General features: G+C 44.2%; 2 protein-coding genes across 2 annotated transcripts; one reads left to right on the plus strand and one right to left on the minus strand.

The window, feature by feature from the left end:
* The first annotated feature begins 5,248 nt into the window (after positions 1-5,248).
* On the plus strand, positions 5,249-7,145 carry LOC128738570 (xaa-Pro aminopeptidase 3). Its single transcript, XM_053833818.1, has 4 exons — positions 5,249-5,360; positions 5,428-5,678; positions 5,734-6,790; positions 6,857-7,145. Exons 1-4 carry the CDS (start codon positions 5,279-5,281, stop codon positions 7,027-7,029), a joined length of 1,563 nt encoding a protein of 520 aa, XP_053689793.1. The 5' UTR covers positions 5,249-5,278; the 3' UTR covers positions 7,030-7,145.
* Positions 7,087-19,703, minus strand: LOC128738580 (putative sulfiredoxin). The gene is made up of 3 exons (XM_053833830.1): positions 19,609-19,703; positions 7,474-7,652; positions 7,087-7,422 (listed from the first exon to the last, which is right to left on the minus strand). The coding sequence occupies exons 1-3, from the start codon at positions 19,670-19,672 to the stop codon at positions 7,210-7,212; spliced, it is 456 nt and encodes a 151-aa protein (XP_053689805.1). The 5' UTR covers positions 19,673-19,703; the 3' UTR covers positions 7,087-7,209.
* Positions 19,704-20,052: the final 349 nt, after the last annotated feature.

Genomic DNA, 20,052 nt, shown 5'->3' on the forward strand with positions numbered 1-20,052 from the left:
TTCCGATTCGAAACCCACGCCAAGATCATCAAGAAGAGGTGCAAGAACCGAATACAATTGTTGCGAACTCCAGAACAGAGGATCCCTGGAGAAACCGAGGAAGACGTTGATGTACATTGCCAAGGCGCTACTATCCTTCCGATGATTTTCCATGAATAGGACATTGTCAGCAGAAGCTAGAATGGTGCCCGAAATATAATAGAACCAGTTTACAAAGACATCCTGTGAATAACTTCTGGAGCTTTCCGGACCAGTTCGGTATTAGCACTATGTGCTGAGTCTGGAGAACTTTTTTTCCAGCTGTTGGCATGCCAGACGCCTGTCGCTAAATCATCCAAGCTGGACGAGAAGAAAGCACTGTCCAGGGAGGGTTCGAGGGAGCATGGTCGATAACCAGATGGGCTGAGTTTATTTGTGCGAATCTTACAGACATGGAGTTACCACAGGTGTAACCTTTTCTAGTACCAATCAGGAGGAAGATGGTCAAGCGGGATTTGCCATAGTTGATGGAATCAACAATCGATGTCGACGAATTCCTAATGGTTGCAGGGTTGCTCTATCTTTTCTGGAAGACTAAAGCGATAGTTCTTGTTCTAAAGTCAAGCATAAGCCGGAACAGAATTACTTACTTACTTAATTGGCCTAACGTCTTACAATGCCAACGCTGTATAATTTCTCCATCTATTTCGGTCCATGGCAGCTGGTCTTCAGTTCCGCAGGCACCCAGTGCTCACCAGATCTCGCTCCACCTGGTCTTGTCACCTCGCTCGCTGTGCCCCTTTTCGTCTTGTTCCTACCGGATCCGACAGGATAGTTGTCCGGCATTCTAGCAACATGTCCTGCCCAACGTAACCACTTTCTGAATACTAGGTTCGCCCGAGAGACGCGCGAACTCGTGGTTCATTCTTCGCCTCCATACACCGTTCTCTTGCACTCTGCCAAAGATGGTTCTTAGCACCCGCCGTTCGAAAACTCCTAATGCTCGTAGGTCCTCTTCTAGCAGTGTCCACGTTTCGTGCCCATGCCCATAGAGGACAACCGGTCTAACTAGCGTTTTGTACAGTTGCGCAATGTTGAATAGCAGGCAGGAAAGACTATCTCCTTGTCGAAGTCCCCTACGAGATTCGAATGGGTCCGGCAATCTACCCGAGATTCTCACACAGCACTGGGTCCCATCCATCGTAGCCATAATAAGTCTAGTAAGCTTACCCGGAAAGCCGTTTTCGTCCAAAATTTTCGGTAGCTCTTGTCGGTTTACGCTATCATAGGCGGCTTTGAAATCGATGAAGAGGTGGTGCGTGGGGACTCGGAATTCGCGGCACTTCTGGAGGATCTGCCGCAGGGTGAAGATTTGGTCCGTTGTAGACCGACCCTACATGAAGCCGACCTGGTCACTTCTGGCTATTGGCGATAATCGATGACTTGGGACAGCACTTTGCAGGCGGCATTCAGAATAGTGATCGCTCGGTAGTTCTCACAATCCAGCTTATTGCCTTTCTTGTAGATAGGGCAGATAACTCCATCTTTCCACTCCTCGGGTAGTCGTTCCGTATCCCAAATCTTGACAACCAGTTGATGCAGACAGCCGGTCAACTTGTCCGGGCCCATTTTAATAAGTTCCGCTCCAATGCCATCCTTTTCCACTGCTTTGTTGTTCTTCATCCGCTGGATAGCTTCTTTAACTTCCCTTATCGGTGGGGGTGGCAGATCTTCGTTGCTTGCTACACCAATGTGGTCACTTCCTCCGCTATCATGGTTTTCCGCCTGCACGCCATTCAGGTGTTCATCGTAGTGCTGCTTCCACCTTTCGATCACCGCACGGTCGTGAGTAAAGATACCTCCATCTTTATCTCTGGACATTTCGGCCCGCGAGATCCGTTGAGTCTCTGATAAAACTTCCGTGTGTCGTGAAGGCGGTACAGCTGTTCGAGTTCTTCGCACTCCTTCCCCTCTTGGTGGCGCTTCTTCTTGAAGAGTCGATTTTGCTGCCACCGCTTCTGTTTATATCGCTCCACATTCTGACGGGTGGCTCTTCGCAGCATTTGTACCCGCGCTGCGTTCTTCTCAGCCAATATCTGCTGGCATTCCTCGTCAAACCATTCGTTACGTCGATTCGGTGCCACACGGCCTAGGACATTCTCCGCTACGCTGTTAATGGCTGTTTTCACGGCATTCCAACAGTCCTCAAGAGGGGCTTCATCCAGCTCACCCTCTTCCGGCAGCGCGGTTTGGAGAGATAACGCATTGTTTTCGGCGACCTCCAGTTGCTTTCGTCGCAATAGATTATACCGTGGCGGGCGCCGGTATCGTATGTTGTTCACAACAGATAGTTTTTGACGTATTCTTACCATCACTAGGTAGTGATCCGAATCAATGTTAGCGCCCGGATAGGTTCTGACGTCGATAATGTCTGAAAAGTGCCGACCATCTATCGGAACGTGGTCGATTTGTGATTCTGTCTGGTTGGGTGATCTCCAGGTGTACCGATAGTAGAGGTTATGTTGGAAGAAGGTACAACGTATGGCCATGTTCTTGGAGGCGGCGAAGTCAACAAATCTGAGGCCGTTTTCGTTCGTTTGACATCATGTCTTGGGCAGCGGTCGTATTCACGCTCCAGCTGCGCGTAGAATTCGTCTTTGTCATCATCGGTACTTCCGAGGTGAGGGCTGTGCACGTTAATTATGCCAATATTTAAAATCGGCCCTTGATTCTTAATCTGCACATTCGGGGTTGATCGGCCATCACCCGATCAGCCGCTTCTGCATCTCGCCCATCACTATAAAAGCTGTGCCCAGCACCCTGGTAGATGGTATGACCATCTCTATACGTACATACCATCGTTCCTTTCCAGCATACCTCCTGCAGTGCTAGGATGTCGAACTTGCGGCTCTTCACTTCTTTAGAAAGCACGTGAGTACTTCCGAGGAAATATCGAGACCGACAATTCCATGTTCCTAATTTCCAATCGTTAGTCCGTTTTCGTCGCCTGGGTCTTTGCCGATTGCTCCAATTAGTTATTATTGTTGTTTTCGGAGTCCATTGCTTTGATTTTTTAGTGGTTTAGGCTTGCAAAGCCCGCAAAAAACTCACAGCCGGAGGGACAACGACGCTCGAAGGAGCCCTCCTTCCCTGTCAGCATACGACCTTGGTTTCCACCGGGGTTGGTTACTTGAACTCCACCGAGGTTGCTCGTATCCCGGCTGGTACCACGAGGAGGTAAGGGTAGGAGGCTGTGGACCACTGTGGGGTCTATTTTATGCCCAGTGCACAAGGTACCGATGGTACGCATTACCCAGCCGTTTAATAGCCCCGGAACAGAATTATCTTTACGGATTCAGCAAGCTGCATCAGCAATTCAAGGAAGTGGACGTCGATCCCCGTTCGTTTGACCATTTTTAATCTGAACACGTGCAAATTAAATATTGTTCAAATGTCATTCTCAACATGTCATCATTTGCTTATGTAGACAATGCACATAAATACGATTTGTTTGTACTAGTCTATCGTGTTTAATATGTTTCATATTTCGTTTTCCCAACGATTATGATAGAAATCCGATCGGAGAATGAAATATTCACTGCTTGCAACTACCAAGTGAATCAAACCACCAAACAATAATAAAGAGTAGGGCGGCCAGTTCATACAAGTTCCAGCATATTTAGGGTTGCCAGTTGTTCAAATTAAAAACTAACCCCATTAGTTTGCATGAGGAATCGTTCAAACGAATGATGCTCCACTGTATTACCAACTATCCTTGGATCAGAGCGACTCAAATAAAAATGGAACGAAAGGATTGAAGTTTTTGACTGACGTTTGAACTACTTCCCATCGTTCGAATAATCGCTTCGGAGTCAAGTTGACGAAAGGATGCTGTATTGTGTTGGATACCAAGTCATACCATACCAGAATCTCAGAAAACGCCGAAGCTGATACGATGGCCACCAAAGAAAGAGAAAGCGAAATACTTAATCTCAAGATTCCATCAGCAGTGGGTAGGATTCGATGGTGTACGAAGACTCTGGAACAAGCATGGGAATCAAAGTGGTATGAAGCTCGGGATGTGAAACTGTGAAAGATTAAGGTGAAATTAGTCGCAATCGATTCCCAAAAGCTACTTCCGAATTGGGCTCTCCGACGAAAAGTTAATGACTGCTAATTTCCCGTTAAATTATCTACGGCGACATGGAAGGACAGGAAGGATCGAAATGAGCAGAATATCTTGACCCGATTGAGGATCGGGCATACTCTGATAACTCATGGTTGGCTGGGAGCTCTGTGGAACATAGCTCCCGGTGGAACATATCTTAACCGAGTGCCAGGAATATGAAACGATTAGAAGAAACCTTAATTTAGAATTTAATACTTGCGAAATGCTGTTCTGATGAAGGTAGGGGAAATAACGTATTAAAATTTGTAAAATCGGCAGACATTGAGAGCTCGTTCTGGTGCCGATTTTCAGAGAAGCAGCAGCCATTAGCAGCGAGGAATCCTGTTGCTTACTGCTCCAGTAGAAGTAGCTCAGTGGAGGAAGGCGCTGAAAAAAGGCTAGCGCAAGGATGTGCACAAATCGACTTCTATGTACGACAACCTTGTTTGTTTTTGTAGATTTGTTTAGTTTGGAACGAACCAGCCTTGCCCCGGGTGCTATCAAACCGAAGAAATTTAGCGCAGATGTAAACCTGATTGAATTAACGAATTGATTATTAACCTCACTTTTTCCTTCTTTGGATGACTTCTGCTGTTTTATAAAACCATTTAAATAATAATTGTTCTTTTCGTTCCATCGTAAGTACAATTTTTAAAGCCTACCAACGGACGAAACTAATTCACTCATAGGATTTCTGCTAATGCAAATTTTTACTTACCAATTTCTTCCAAAGAACGCAAATCCCCTTGCCGGCCAGTGTACATTGCAGGCCGCGGGTGGCTGCTCCAGCAACGAAACCGCGGCACCGTATCCGGCAAATTTTCCTGAGACATAATTAAAAACGATTTTTTCCACAGAAAAACGACGAAAACAACTGCGAGCAAAAGCCACGTGCGAATTTTAAAAGCAACGCACAGTGGAAATAATTCACTTGTCATGCTGCTTGTCACTTTGTCAGTCAGAAGGAATTTGAAACATTTCATGTCTGTGAAGTGCGACTAGAACCTTACAAAAGTCAACCAATGCGAGGCGCATATCAGCATCAGCTGATTGGCTGCTGGTCGATCTGCGGGAAATAGATAAAAAATATAAACAAGCGAGTACGAGATTGCTAACAGTTGCATCGCAGGAATGAATTTTGTCCGGATTTGTCACCGTTTTCGACCAGCAGCAACGCAAAATATTCAGTTCTTCAACCGTCGTGACCTCCTGGGTAAGTTTTGCGTCGAATAAATTTGACTTGAACTTAGCTAATCATAGATTTACAACTTGACGCGCAGATCGACGCCAGTGCTCTTCGAATGCAGCTCCTCCGGGTTTACCGAGGGCACAACCGGTGGACCGCTCTCAGGAATCTCGTCCCGTATCGTACGGGCAGCCAATGCCGTCCACCCATCCGCATCTGCTACAGGACGGTGAACTGGTGACGGGAGTGGGTTTGGCAGAAATCCAAACCCGCCGACGCACCCTGTTTGAATTGGTTCGAAAGTACGCCAAAGACAATTTGAAACGAGACGCTAAGGAACATCTGGTAAGTTTGTTCTAATTTCAGAAACAGATCTGTTTAAAAAAATGTTATTTGGCAGATTATAATCCCATCGGCCAGCAAAAAGTACATGAGCGACAAAATCCCGTATGTCTTCCGTCAAAATTCGGACTTCCTGTATCTCAGTGGATGCTTGGAACCGGACAGTGTCCTAACGTTGGAGCTGGACGCTGATGGCAATGAACATTGTGCACTTTTTGTTCGGCCAAAGGATAGTCACGCGGAACTTTGGGATGGGCCGCGAACGGGAGTCGAACTGGCACCGGAGGTTTTTGGTGTCGATCGAGCAGCGAATGTGGCCGATCTGAAGGCGCACTTGAGTCGGTATGCGTTTGCTCATCCCGGTGCGACGCTTTGGTTCGATGAGAAGTCGTGCAATCTAGACGATGTTCGGCGCGTTGTGGCCCATATCGATAAGGGGGATAGTGTGTGTTCGCCTACTGGGTTGGTTCATAAGCTTAGGGTTATTAAGTCTCCGTCGGAGATTGCTTTGATGAGGCAAACTTGTCAAATTGCTTCGGAAGCGATTAATCGAACGATGGGCAGTAGTCAACCGGGGCAGAGCGAACACCAGTTGTTTGCTAAGGTGGATTACCATTGCCGAATGGCTGGGGCAAGCTACTTGGCTTACCCGCCCGTTGTGGCGGGAGGTTCCAACGCAACGGTTATTCACTACATCAATAATACTCAGATTGTACGGGACGGAGAAATGGTTCTGATGGATGCTGGTTGTGAGTATGGGGGCTACACCAGTGACATAACGCGCACGTGGCCGATTAATGGGAACTTTTCAGAGCCTCAGCGCGTGTTGTATCAAGTTCTGGAGCAAGTTCAGAAGGAACTGTTGAATTGCTTGCATAACGAGGATGGAGAAACACTGGATCAGTTGTTCGACACGATGTGCGCAAAGATTGGTAAATATCTGCAGGAGGTGGGATTGATACCACGAAGCTTGAAGGGGCTAGATTTGTCGCGAGCAGCTTATAAGTTCTGTCCGCATCATGTTTCACACTATCTGGGCATGGATGTACACGATACTCCGCTGATTTCCCGGAGTATTCCGCTGACAGCGGGAATGGTATGCACCGTAGAACCGGGTAAGCATTTTCTTCACTGTCTTTAACATTTTTAAAAGTGAAAAATTCAATTATGACTACTAACAGGCATTTATATCAACCGCTGGCGGAAAGATGTCCCCGAAGAATTTCGCGGCCTGGGTCTACGCATCGAAGATGATGTATTAATCGGCTCAGATCGGAAAATTGAAGTCCTAACCGAAGGTTGTGTGAAAAACCTGCAACAAATTGAGGCTCGCGTCGGTTCGTCCAACAGTTGAAAAGATTTCGTTTAAAATTTCTTCCAGTTAAAGAAAAAATTCGGAAATTTACACGAAGGAGCTGTACATATATATTTTGAGTGTTTTTTTTATATAAAAAATAAACTAGATAAAAAGATTAAGCAGTTTAACGATTTCCTTACAAATTAGTGACTGAGTGATTTGTGGTGGTAGTTCCGGTTATTTCAGCTCTTTCGGACAGCTTGCGCCCAGATAGTGCTGCAAATCCGCTAGCGACGATCGAACCAGTTTGGCTGTGATGGTCGGTTTACCGAGACGCTTGTGCGCTTCGAAGCGGTGACAACCGCCGAAGCTGTAATAGTAGTTACCACCTTCGGTGCCCTCGATCCAGAGGACGTCGATCGGAGGCACGGCCTCCGTCTGATTGGGATCCTGCAAAACAACATTCGAATTACCTACATAAAGGTAAGTGGTGATCGTTACCTGAATCGTATCCATCAGGGATTGCACTTTGGCGTCGTCCAGCACCGGCGGTATGGGACGGTTGATGACGGCCATCGGCATCTCGTGCACTTCGGCGATGCTGGCCGAATGAACGCTTGTGTTTGCCATCGTTTTGTCGTCGTCTTTTGTGGAACTGCTGCTGCTGCTGGCGAAAGCCGCTATTGAAATAATGAAAACAAAACCGAAATTCATTTATCAGTAAGTATTTCGTTTCAGGTGAGAGCCTAGGGGTTATCGGTCAATTGAATTGCCCACCACCCTAGGTGGTGGTTTATTTTGTTGCAAGATAACACAGTGTTTTTGTTATCTTCATGCGTAGACTTAATTAGTGTAGTCTTCAAAAATTGTTCCTAGATTGGGCTACCTTCTTTTTATATTTTGCGCAGTGGGCAGTGGACTCGACTGGAGTAAAAACGAAAACTGACTAAACAACTTTCTGTAGACGATGTTGGCTTTGCATTGCATTGCAAACACTCACCAATATGCATGCAAAACAGCAGCAATACTTAAGTCCGTCGCGTTTTTGCCGCTTACCTTCCAGCAGGCGCCGCACACCGGCTTAATCAACCGAAGGCAACTTTTTTTTTTGCTTTACCTCCCCTGTAAGGTTTGCTTGGCCGTTATCGGCCAATCTTTCAGAATTTATATGTGTATCGTGGAAAGCATGTTTTGGAGCGATTTATTTTTTCGCGTAGGGGAACGGGAGTTCGATGTGTCGGCAGCGATGCCTAAAGTGGACGATCACGAGAGATTTGATGTTGATTGAATCTAATCAATATCCAACAATATTTATCAGTTTGTTATTTATATGAACTGTTTGCTTATCAATTAGATTTGTTAATTTGTCAACATTTTCAAACAGTTAATTAGAAGGATCTGTAAATAGATATTAACTCTGTGTTTTCCTGTGACTTCAAGTCATTGCACGAAACGTTTACGTTTCCGTAAGCGGGATGTAAAGGCCCAAACACAATGCATACAGTTATGCTTCCGTTCTGGATATTTGAAAGATAACCCATGGAAAGTCTGTCAAATTTCTGTGTTTGGATAATAAGCATTGTAGGGTAACATGCGATCGGCAGCTGCACTAAAACTGGCCGCAGGCGGATACTGGTGAATGCAATGCTACTCGAGAAAGAGGGGTTAGATTCCTACTGAGCCCAGGGGCACAACCCTAATGATGTGGGAACCAATAAACGAAAGAATAATCGTGGCTAGATACAGAACACTGGTCAGAGACCTTACGCAAACGTTGGCTCAAATAACGAGGACCTTAAACGCGTCATTGGATGCCATGGCCTAACAGAGATAAATGAAAACGGGGAGCTGTTTGCATCCGACCATCATCTTGCAATCGCTTAGAAACGCTTGTGCGTCGCACATGTTCTGCGACGCGAGAAGAAAGTTGGGGGTCGTTACGGCGTCCGCCGGTTTGAGAATCCGGAAAAGGAAAGGGTCTTTGTCGAACAACTAGAATCACGAGTCTGGACAATGGACCGGCTTCAAAAACGTCCATTACGTTATAACCAGTGACGAAACCCTCGGCAAATTGTACAGCGGACGAAGGAAGAGGATTTCTGATGAAAGTTGGCGGAAGATCAACAAGCGGAGAGGCGGTAGCCGACATTGAGCTGCCCGTCAACGATACGACGAACTGGAGAGGGCTGTTAAACGAGCTTGTAGGCGGGACAATAGAGCCGTGAGTAACTCCCTAACCGACGAAGGAGAAACCGCCGCCTCCGCCAATGGTGATGTCCGTTTGTTGTACGATATTTCTCACCGCCTTAGTGGTGCCAGAATGAATACCAACACGCCGCTAAAGGACTGGGCTGGTCGGTTACTGACTGACCGTACAGAACAGCTAAAGCAATGGACTGTGCATTTTGAACAACAGCGCGGAACGCCGATAGTTCATCGTAACTCCATGTATTAACTAATCGCTGCCTGTGTTATACTATTTGAACCTAGTTGCATGATAACTGAATATTAAACGAGGAACTCTATCGTCGATGCCGATGTCAATGGCCGATAGCCTCAGAAATCTGAGAACGTAGGTGCAAGTGGATCGGGCACACCTTGAGGAAAGGAGCGTACGAGCTCTGCAGAGACGCACTCGATTGGAGTCCGCAAGGATAGCGCAGCAAAGGTAGACCCACATGGCGACGCAACTTAGCCAACAATATCTGGGCTGCAGATGAGAACCTTCCCTTGCGACAGGTAAAAGCTATGGTGGGTAACCGTCGGCGGTGGAGATCTGTGATTGCTTTCCTTTGTTCTGCCGGACCAGCGGACATGGACACATAAGTAAGTAAGTAAGTCGGTACCTTGCGCACCCGTACCCATCTGATAGACACTACAGTGGTTCACAGTCGCTTATCAAGCAACTCCTACGCTACCTCCTCGTGGTACCAATCGGGGTATGAATAACCTTGGTGACGGTCAGGTAACCAACCACGATGAAAGCTGAGGTTGCCGCTGCCTAAAACATGATATCGAGATCGTCATTTGGGGTTTCGATGCTCAGGTCGGCCATGAGGAGGATGCAAACCGATAATGGGAGAGTCGACAGAAGTTTTTGGAGCGTCTTAGTAGAATACGAAACCTGGTAATTTACAGATGGGAGGGTTCAGCGCACACCTGCTGACCAACGAAAAGGACCCAAGGCTTATCGACTTTGCCGCCTCGAAGAACAAAGCTGTACGTAGTAAGTTCTTCCACCATCGACGCCAACACAAGCGAACAAGGTCCCCAAATTAGACAGAATCACAGATCGACCACGTTTTGATCAACTGTGTACACTCATAGAACTGTCATATGGAAAGTTTGTGACGATTTGGGCAAGGTATAGTCTATTCTTTGCGCTCTTCGACAAATTCCTATTCTGTTTCACAAATAGAATAAACTTGGGCAGGTGGCAGCACCGTTTCACGCACACAGCGAAGTGATGGTTACGACACGTTACGATGTGCCCAAAAATCTCCGTTAGGGACAACATTCGGTACCGGCGCCAGTCTCGATTGAATCTCGCATGGCTGAAATAGCCGGACGTCGGCGTAAACCAAGCGCACTTACTCGAAGCTGCGCTGCCGCAAGTGGACGAGCTGGACGAAGCCCGCTCGAGGACTGTTGGAACACCATCAAAACAGCCATTAGCAGTGTAGCGGAGAGCTCCATCGGGAATGTGGCCCGGAATCAGCGGAACGATTGGTTTGACGATGAATGTAGGATGGTGATGGATGAGGACAACGTTGAGCTGGCGGTCAAGATGCGCAGTACCACACGTCAGAACGTGGAATGACACAAATGCAAATGCAGCAAGAGTGGGAGATGCGTGAACAGGAACTCCAGTTCCGGCGTGAGATGGAAGAATTACAACTGGAACAGGAGCGGAAAGTGCTGGAGAAGCAGCTTGCCGCAGAAAAAGAGTTCCTGAGTAAAAGAAATGCTATTCGAAGGGAAATAGACGATAGCATTTAGAGGGTGCACGCGCTGAAGGATGACGCGCCTGTACAGAAGGCAGCGAGGTAGATAATGACGGGAGTACATGCGGTGCTGTATCCGAAAAGAATGCTAGAGGTAGTATTCATGGTAGCATCCGTACTACGAGCCACGGTCGAACCTCAAGGGACCAGTTGGCCGCTCGGAAGGCGGTGTCCCATAGTCTGCCTAAGTTCAGGGGGGAATCCGAAGTTTGGCCCCTGTTCATTAGCAGTTTTGAATATACGACATAAACTTGCGGATTTTCGAATCTAGAGAGTCTTAAGCGGTTACAGGACTGCTTGATGGGTGATGCGCTTGAAGCAGTTAGGAGTCTGTTGGTGAAGCCGGATTCCGTTCCAGATGTGGTTCAATACCTTTGAAATCTGTTCGGCAAGCCGAAGAAGTTGCTTAAGACTTTGCTGGCGAAGGTGAAGAATGCACCATCACCAAGACCGGATCGTTTGGAAATTTTCTTTCAGATTGGGATAACGGTCAAGCAACTGTGCGATCAGCTCGAGGCTGCCCATCTACAAGATCATCTGAACAACCCGATGCTGACGCAGGAGTTAGTAGACAAACTGCCGCCATCTTACAAACTCGATTGGGTGCGGTATAAGCGCAACAAGGTTGAGAGCCGGCTGCGAATGTTTACGAAGTTCATGAACGTAATTGTGTCCGATGAGGTGGCGGAGTTTATCGGGTTGTCGATCAGCGAATCCAGCCACTCTGGGAGAGGAAACCCTAAAAGTAGAGAGTTTGTGCATGTTCACGAATCGGAACAAAGGTGGAATGATGGATTTCGAAGTGAGTCGAACAGTAAAGTGTGCTGGATCTGTGAGCGGTAGGGCCATCTTATGAAGTTTTGTGATGAGTTTAGGCGAATGAATATCGCGAAGCGGTTGCACGACGTCGAGAAGCAGGGCCTAAGCGAACGCTGCCTCCAGAAACACGGCAACGGGCGTTGCGTGTTAAATTTGCGATGCGCAGTGTAAAATTGTCAAGGAAACCATCATCCTCTGTTACACCGAGTGGAAGAGTCGATTCAATTGCAGAAAGCTGATAACAACGATGAGAGATGCTCGATAATTTTTCGCACGATGCAGGTTACGCTCTATGCGGGAAATCGACAGTTAAATACTGTGGCGTTTCTTGATGAGGGGTCCTCGGCAACGTTGGTGGATGATTCAGTGGCTAGCCTGCTGAGGGCAGAAGGTATTGTCGTGTCCGTCGGTTATTTCCAACCGAGCCCTCCGGAATACGGAACAACGTCCGTCAAAGTCTACGTTCGTCCAAAAACTGACTTGTTTAGAGCATGCTATATCATGCCACAGTATGCGTAAGTCTCATATTGAACGATTCATTTCTCTCCTAGTCTCTCATCGTTCGTATGACGGTATTCTTCCTATGCAAGGGGTTTCAGTTACACTCAAGTAAATAATTCAGTTTCATTAGATTTGTTTTACGCTGATTCATCTAACTCGGCTCGTTCCCTACATTCACCCCCTCCTCTACTCTTCTGATTAATTGACCAAAAAAAACTTATGACCATCATCATTTTTGACATCCGCATCGTTTTAATCATTACCACTATCAATTTCGTCATTACCATTATAATTACCATTACCATCATCATAATTAAAATCGTTAACATAATTAAAATCGTTAACATAATTAAAATCATCAACATCATCAAAACGTTCAAAATCATCATTCACGCCATCGAAATAATTAAAATCAACATCTATATCAACATCTTCATCAAATAGTCATCATTATCTAAACCGTCAACATTATCCACGACTTCAAAATCATCAGCATCATCAAAATGATCAAAATGATTATCATCCAGGTCAACAAAACTAACATCATTGAAATAACCAAATCGTCAATATCGTCTGCATATTTTTTGACATTACCATCATCATTTACGTCATTATCACTATCATTTTTATCGTCATCATTTTCTATCATCAATACTATCATTGTCGTCATTACCATTATCATTTTCATTATTACCCTCATCATTTTCGTCATTACCATTGCTATTTTGGCATTACCATCGTCATTTTCGTTATTAGCATCATCGCTTTCGTTTCGTCTTTACAATCATCTCTTTCATCAGATTCGTCATTGCCATCATCATTTACTTCATTTCTATCTTTATATTCGTCATTACAGCCATCACATACGTCAGATTCGATATTACCATAATCATTTACCTCATTTTCATCATCACTTTAGTCATTATTATAATTATTTTCTTCATTGCAATCCTTACTTTCAATATCACCAGAATCAGTTTTGTCATTACCATAACTATTTCCGTCATTGCAATCATCATTTTCATCATCAGCTCTCAGGGAAACCTTCGCACACAAGCGATTTTCTACAGGCCAGATCAAACTACGTATATCAGCGTGTTTCAGTAAACTATTCTATTTCTACCTTCCTAGAGGCACGCGAATCACACACGAAGCATATGCAAAAAGTAGCCCTCACAGAGGCAGCTAAAAGATATCAGGATCAGATTCGTGTTTTTCGACGAAGCATATGCAAAAAGTAGCCCTCACAGAGGCAGCTAAAAAAATAACCAGATGCATACAACATACAAGCATCTTTTCAACTTTCTCCGATGAACGTTTACCAGACACCGCTAATACGCCCACACCACCGTATTCCGAAAAGGCAGGCGCACCCAAGCGAGTTACTAAAAGTCCCTCTCAGGGGAGCAATCGCATACAAACAAATTTGCACTGTCTTCCCAGAGGCGATCAAACTACGCATACCAGCGTGTTTTAGCACGCGAATCACACACAAAGCATATACAAAAAGTCGCCCTTACAGAGGCAGCTAAAAAATAACCAGATGCGCACAAGCATGTTTTCAACTTTCTCAGATGAACTTTGCCAGACGCTACTAATACGCGCACACCAGCGTATTCCAATAAAGTCTGGCGCACACAAGCGAGTTACTAAAAGTCCCACTCAGGGGAGCTTTCGTACACAAACGATTTCGCACAGCCTTCTCAGAGGCGATCAAACAACGCATACCAGCGTGTTTCAGTAAACCATTTTGCGCGTAATCCGCGCACACCAGCGTATTCCAACAAAATAAGACGCATACAAGAGCGAGTTACTAAAAGTCCCTCTCAGAGGAGCTATCGTATGCAAACGATTTTGCACAGCCTTCCCAGAGGCGATTAAACTACGCATACCAGCGTGTTTCAGTGAACCATTCTGCCTTCCCGGAGGTACGCAATCACACACGCAAAACACATATGTTCAAAAAACAGCCTTCACAGAGGCAGTTCAGAAAACAGCCTGATGCGCACAAGCATCTTTTCGCGCACACCATCGTATTCCAATAAAGTAAGACGCACACAAGCGAGTTACTAAAAGTCCCTCTCAGGGGAGCTATCGTATGCAAACGATTTTGCACAGCCTTCCCAGAGGCAATTAAACTACGCGTACCAGCGTGTTTCAGTAAACCATTTTGCGCGTAATCCGCGCACACCAGCGTATTCCAACAAAATAAGACGCATACAAGAGCGAGTTACTAAAAGTCCCTCTCAGAGGAGCTATCGTATGCAAACGATTTTGCACAGCCTTCCCAGAGGCGATTAAACTACGCATACCAGCGTGTTTCAGTAAACCATTCTGCCTTCCCGGAGGCACGCGAATCATACTCGCAAATCACACACGCAAGCATGTGCAAAAAACAGCCCTCACAGAGGCAGTTCCGAAGACAACCAGATGCGCACAAGCATCTTTTCGCGCACACCAGCGTATAAAGAAAGACGCACACAAGCGAGTTACTAAAAGTCCCTCTCAGGGGAGCTATCGTACACAAACGATTTTGTACAGCCTTCCCAGAGGCGTTCAAACTACGCATACCAGCGTGTTTCAGCAAACCATTCTGCCTTCCCGGAGGCACGCAATCACACACGCAAAAAAAGCCTTCACAGAGGCAGTTCAGAAAACAGCCAGATGCGCACAAGCATCTTTTTTAATTTTCTCGAACAGGCGTTTGACAGACGCCACTATTATATTCAACTTAACATACTCACAATTTGGGAGCACTACGCCAATGTCGTGTCCGTCGGTTATTTCCAACCGAGCCCTCCGGAATACGGAACAACGTCCGTCAAAGTCTACGTTCGTCCAAAAACTGACTTGTTTAGAGCATGCTATATCATGCCACAGTATGCGTAAGTCTCATATTGAACGATTCATTTCTCTCCTAGTCTCTCATCGTTCGTATGACGGTATTCTTCCTATGCAAGGGGTTTCAGTTACACTCAAGTAAATAATTCAGTTTCATTAGATTTGTTTTACGCTGATTCATCTAACTCGGCTCGTTCCCTACAGGTATGCTAGAGCCTCTAATCGTCACTTGGACCGGTAATATCAACTGCGTTAAAAATCATTGCAGGAAGGTGGAATTGATGGTTTCAGCGAGAGGATCGAGGGAAAAGTTTCCGTTGTTTAACACCAGAACAGTGTCGGAATTGCAGCCGCCGAAGCAGAACGTACGCTTCGCGGATGTTGTGAGCCACTACCAGCATTTGGCTGGAATTCCCGTAGAAGACAATCCACAAGCGTTGCCTACCATTCTGATCGGTTTAGACAATCTACATTTGTTCGCGCCGTTGCACAGTGGTTCAAACAGCGAAATACGTGATCGTGTGTAATTGTGCCGAAACGTGAAGTTTTTCGTATGTAGTGTCTTTAGGAACATTTCTCGGTATAACAGGCCCCTTCTTGTGAGAGAAATCTTTGGGTGATTAATTCCCTTAAAAGTGAGATACGAAATTTATTTTCCCGTATATTCGAGATACAGGTGTGGTACTTTCGGCAAAGTTGTAGTAAATATTATTACAAACAACTTTGTCAAAGACACCATACTTGTATCTCTTCATGGAAATTATCTATTAAGCGTTATTCGTGGACAAACTCTTTAAAACAGTTTTTAATCCCCAACTTATTCTGGTCAATTTTTACGTGTTCATAGTGTTATAGAAAGTTGTTTATCTTGCTAAAATCAACGTTTCTGTAGAACATTATTATATGTTATTTTCCAAAGTTTCGGAGATTTTGAGCTTTTTTGGTGAAAAATAGCACTTCTTTGAGCTTAAATATTTCCCAAGGTGGCAAATGGTGGCAGATCAAACAACTCCTACCTAAAAGTACAACAAAAAACCTATAAAAGCAAGTGTCAACTGACTGTATCTGTTTGTATCCGAAAAAGTTATAGTTGTTTTAAAAATCCATCTCAGTCATGTTTACAGAACAATTAAACTGTACTTCGGATGCAATAAACGCCATTTTGTTTACGTTGACAATCTCTTTCTAACAAGTTAAGTTACCAGCCATTTTTTCGCCTATTTTCGAGTCGAAAATGAATGTAGACTTAAAATTATTTAACGCAATTAATAAGAGAAAAGCTTCCAAATAACTTACTTATGCCTATTTTGTTTAATTCCTTCGATTGATGTCTTTTCAAAAGAACACACTCTGGCTGGTACCGAATGGCCGAAACATAAATGGTCGAATCACGAATGGCTGAAATCCAAATGACCAACTTTCAACAACAGTCAAGAAAGACCGACTTTTCTCAGAATGACTAAGTAAGCAGTACGTCATATATAGTTAATTATGTTAAATAAAGGTGTAGGTGAGATAACTCATCATCAAATGTTGTTTTGGAAAAATGCGGAAGGAGAGAGCAATGCAAAATTGAACAAAATAGACTTAAGTTAGTTATTTGGAAGCTTTTCTCTTATTAATTGCGTCAATTTTAAGTCTACATTCATTTTCAACTCGAAAATAGGCGAAAAAATTGCTGGTAACTTAACTTGTTAGAAAGAGATTGTCAACGTAAACAAAATGGCGTTTATTGCATCCGAAGTACAGTTTAATTGTTCTGTAAACATGACTGAGATGGATTTTTAAAACAACTATAACTTTTTCGGATACAAACAGATACAGTCAGTTGACACTTGCTTTTATAGGTTTTTTGTTGTACTTTTAGGTAGGAGTTGTTTGATCTGCCACCATTTGCCACCTTGGGAAATATTTAAGCTCAAAGAAGTGCTATTTTTCACCAAAAAAGCTCAAAATCTCCGAAACTTTGGAAAATAACATATAATAATGTTCTACAGAAACGTTGATTTTAGCAAGATAAACAACTTTCTATAACACTATGAACACGTAAAAATTGACCAGAATAAGTTGGGGATTAAAAACTGTTTTAAAGGGTTTGTCCACGAATAACGCTTAATAGATAATTTCCATGAAGAGATACAAGTATGGTGTCTTTGACAAAGTTGTTTGTAATAATATTTACTACAACTTTGCCGAAAGTACCACACCTGTATCTCGAATATACGGGAAAATAAATTTCGTATCTCACTTTTAAGGGAATTAATCACCCAAAGATTTCTCTCACAAGAAGGGGCCTATTATACCGAGAAATGTTCCTAAAGACACTACATGCGAAAAACTTCACGTTTCGGCGCAATAACACACGATCACGTATTTCGCTGTTTGAACCACTGTGCGTTGGAGTAAAGAATCGACAAGTCTCGTGAGTCGATCGCAGTTCGGTCGGAATTTGGATGGTCAGTCAATGGTTCAGAGAAGCGAAAGTCGTACATTCAGACCCACTTGAATCTGCATTCATTTCAAACTGTCAGCAGCCAGGGGCTGCAGGCCGTGATGCGGGATCAGTATATATTGGAAGATGCAGCGGTTACTTCATTCACTCCACCGGAACCAGTTCGTGAGAAACGTGCTTGTGAAATCCTTGAGGTGACGAAGAGAAGAGTAGGGCATCGTTTTGAAACGGGGTTACTGAGGAGAGGAAATACACGCCGATTTACCGATAGCTATCCGACGGCCGTTCGGAGGATGAATGCAGTTCGGCGGAAGCTGGAAAAAGATCCAGCGTTGAATGAGGCGACTAAGTGGTTGGGCGAAACTAAACCTTTGCGAGCCAGAGACTTGGAGGATGTGGTGTCGTAGAGGAACCCATTGTGTCTGGTGATGGAAAGATCCGACAGGCACGGGTACCAACGAAAAAAGGACGTTGCAAGCGAGCGATGGCATGACTAACCATGATGGAGGTTTCGGAAGGTAACTCTGATCCGGATTGGACTTCCGGCGTAGGGTTACAGGCCGGGGAATGGCCACACTGGTGACGCCCTCGAGCAACTAACTTAAGTTGACCGCGATGGTTGACGGGAGAAAATAAACAAAGTTATGTCAGTGAGAGTTAGGAAAAAATGAACAGTTGATAGAAGATTTGATGGAAAAGTGAAAGTCACCAATAGCATGGTTTGTTCACTTTACTTCCCAGTAAACAATTTGGTTTATATATTTCGGTTGCACGAAAAAGTTATATTTCACACCACATAAGAACATATAAGTACCAAAGTGGAGGCAATATACGTGCAAAATTTTTGATAATTCTATCTTGCATTCTATACAACAATTTTTGGAACACGCAACTTAATAATCCTCAATATACGATTAAGATATAACTAAATGTTAGTCATCTATACTGCTTTACAATTTACAGCAATAAGTTGTATATGACGACACGCACGACCGCAAAACAACTTATTGTACACTGCGCCTTGACATACTCTAATCATTATGCAATTCCAATGTAAAATTGACATGCATACTACTTAATGTGCACTTTCTATTACGATCTTGTGTTATCTGGGTTATATTTCGCCAACTACTAAGCCTAAGTTACTTGCAAGAGACTGTTGACGCTATGGGTAGACTTCACAGAAACAAAAATTTAATGGATGTTCAAGATCCTTCGGAAGGCTAAGTCGTGGTTTTGCATATTCCAAATAGTATCTGTAAGATGTACAAATATATTCTCAAAGGCCCCCTAGGTGGTTTCGAGGTACAACGGTGGTCTAATAAGCCAGTTGTCGCATGTTCGAATCTCGACTGCGGGAGGCTGTAGGCGTCAATAGGATCGTAGAACTAGCCCCGGAATTGTCCTGCACTTTTAATAGTCAGTTGCGAAGTCACAGAAGGTCAAGTTCCGGAAGAGGAATACAGCACCAAGGCGTTTTGCTTCTAAAAAAACGTGACCATATCCGTTCAAAATTCCGAAAAATTTCAGTTTAATCCCAATTAGTGAAGTGGCTAATGACACCAGAGGGAGCACTGGTCCTGCAATGCAATCTCTTGTGATGGAGTATTAGGATTAATTTGGAGTCTCGTTCTTTGTTTATCTATTCGGCTTGTTGGCAGCATCACCAGCGGTGAGCACTGTAACATGACATGATTAACACGCTGCACTGTCCCTTCATATAGGAAATAAAAGGCAATTTTGTGTTTTGTAAGCACAGCCGGCAAATTGAATGTAACCAATATAACACGTTTTTGATAAAGATCACTCGTACTCATATCACTGCACAATAATCACCTGTGTAGCATTGATCTTACTTCCACATTCCACTTCTAATTTTGCTCTTAATCTTTGCTGCTTTTATGTTATCATACTGGCTAGCGAGATCTTGCACTATTTCTGAGGTAAAAATGCATCAAAATACTTCGATACGATAGTCGAAAACATAAATTAATCTACCATTTAATAACATTTCGATACCTGGAGAGCTGCGCCGAAAACCAGTTGCGAACGCTTGAAGGAGCACCAAATTGCGAAACAACATTCGAGATCGAACTTGTCTCGTCTCTATCGATTCGATGGTTGACACGATACTGTATCTTTTGCAAATTGTTGTATTTAAACGAACCTGCGATGAACGAAGGCTAATAATGTTGGTTTGTTGATAAATATGTACATGATTCACGCCATTCATTCACATATTCGCATACCACGTCGAAGCCAATCCATCAAGCTCGAGATTTATATACTAAAGCCGTACAAAAGAACTTTTGTAGCGCTTTGATATATACAGGTGTTTAATAATAGAAGTTTCATTGAATCAAACTCACGTGGGTGATGTGCTAATTAGAGTCCCATTTAGTATAGATGCGACGAATACTAAATTGTCCTTCAATTCTGGACTACTCGTCATTTTTGTGGAGA

This window comes from Sabethes cyaneus, chromosome 1 (assembly GCF_943734655.1).
Source record: "Sabethes cyaneus chromosome 1, idSabCyanKW18_F2, whole genome shotgun sequence".
Classification (NCBI taxonomy): Eukaryota; Metazoa; Arthropoda; class Insecta; order Diptera; family Culicidae; genus Sabethes; species Sabethes cyaneus.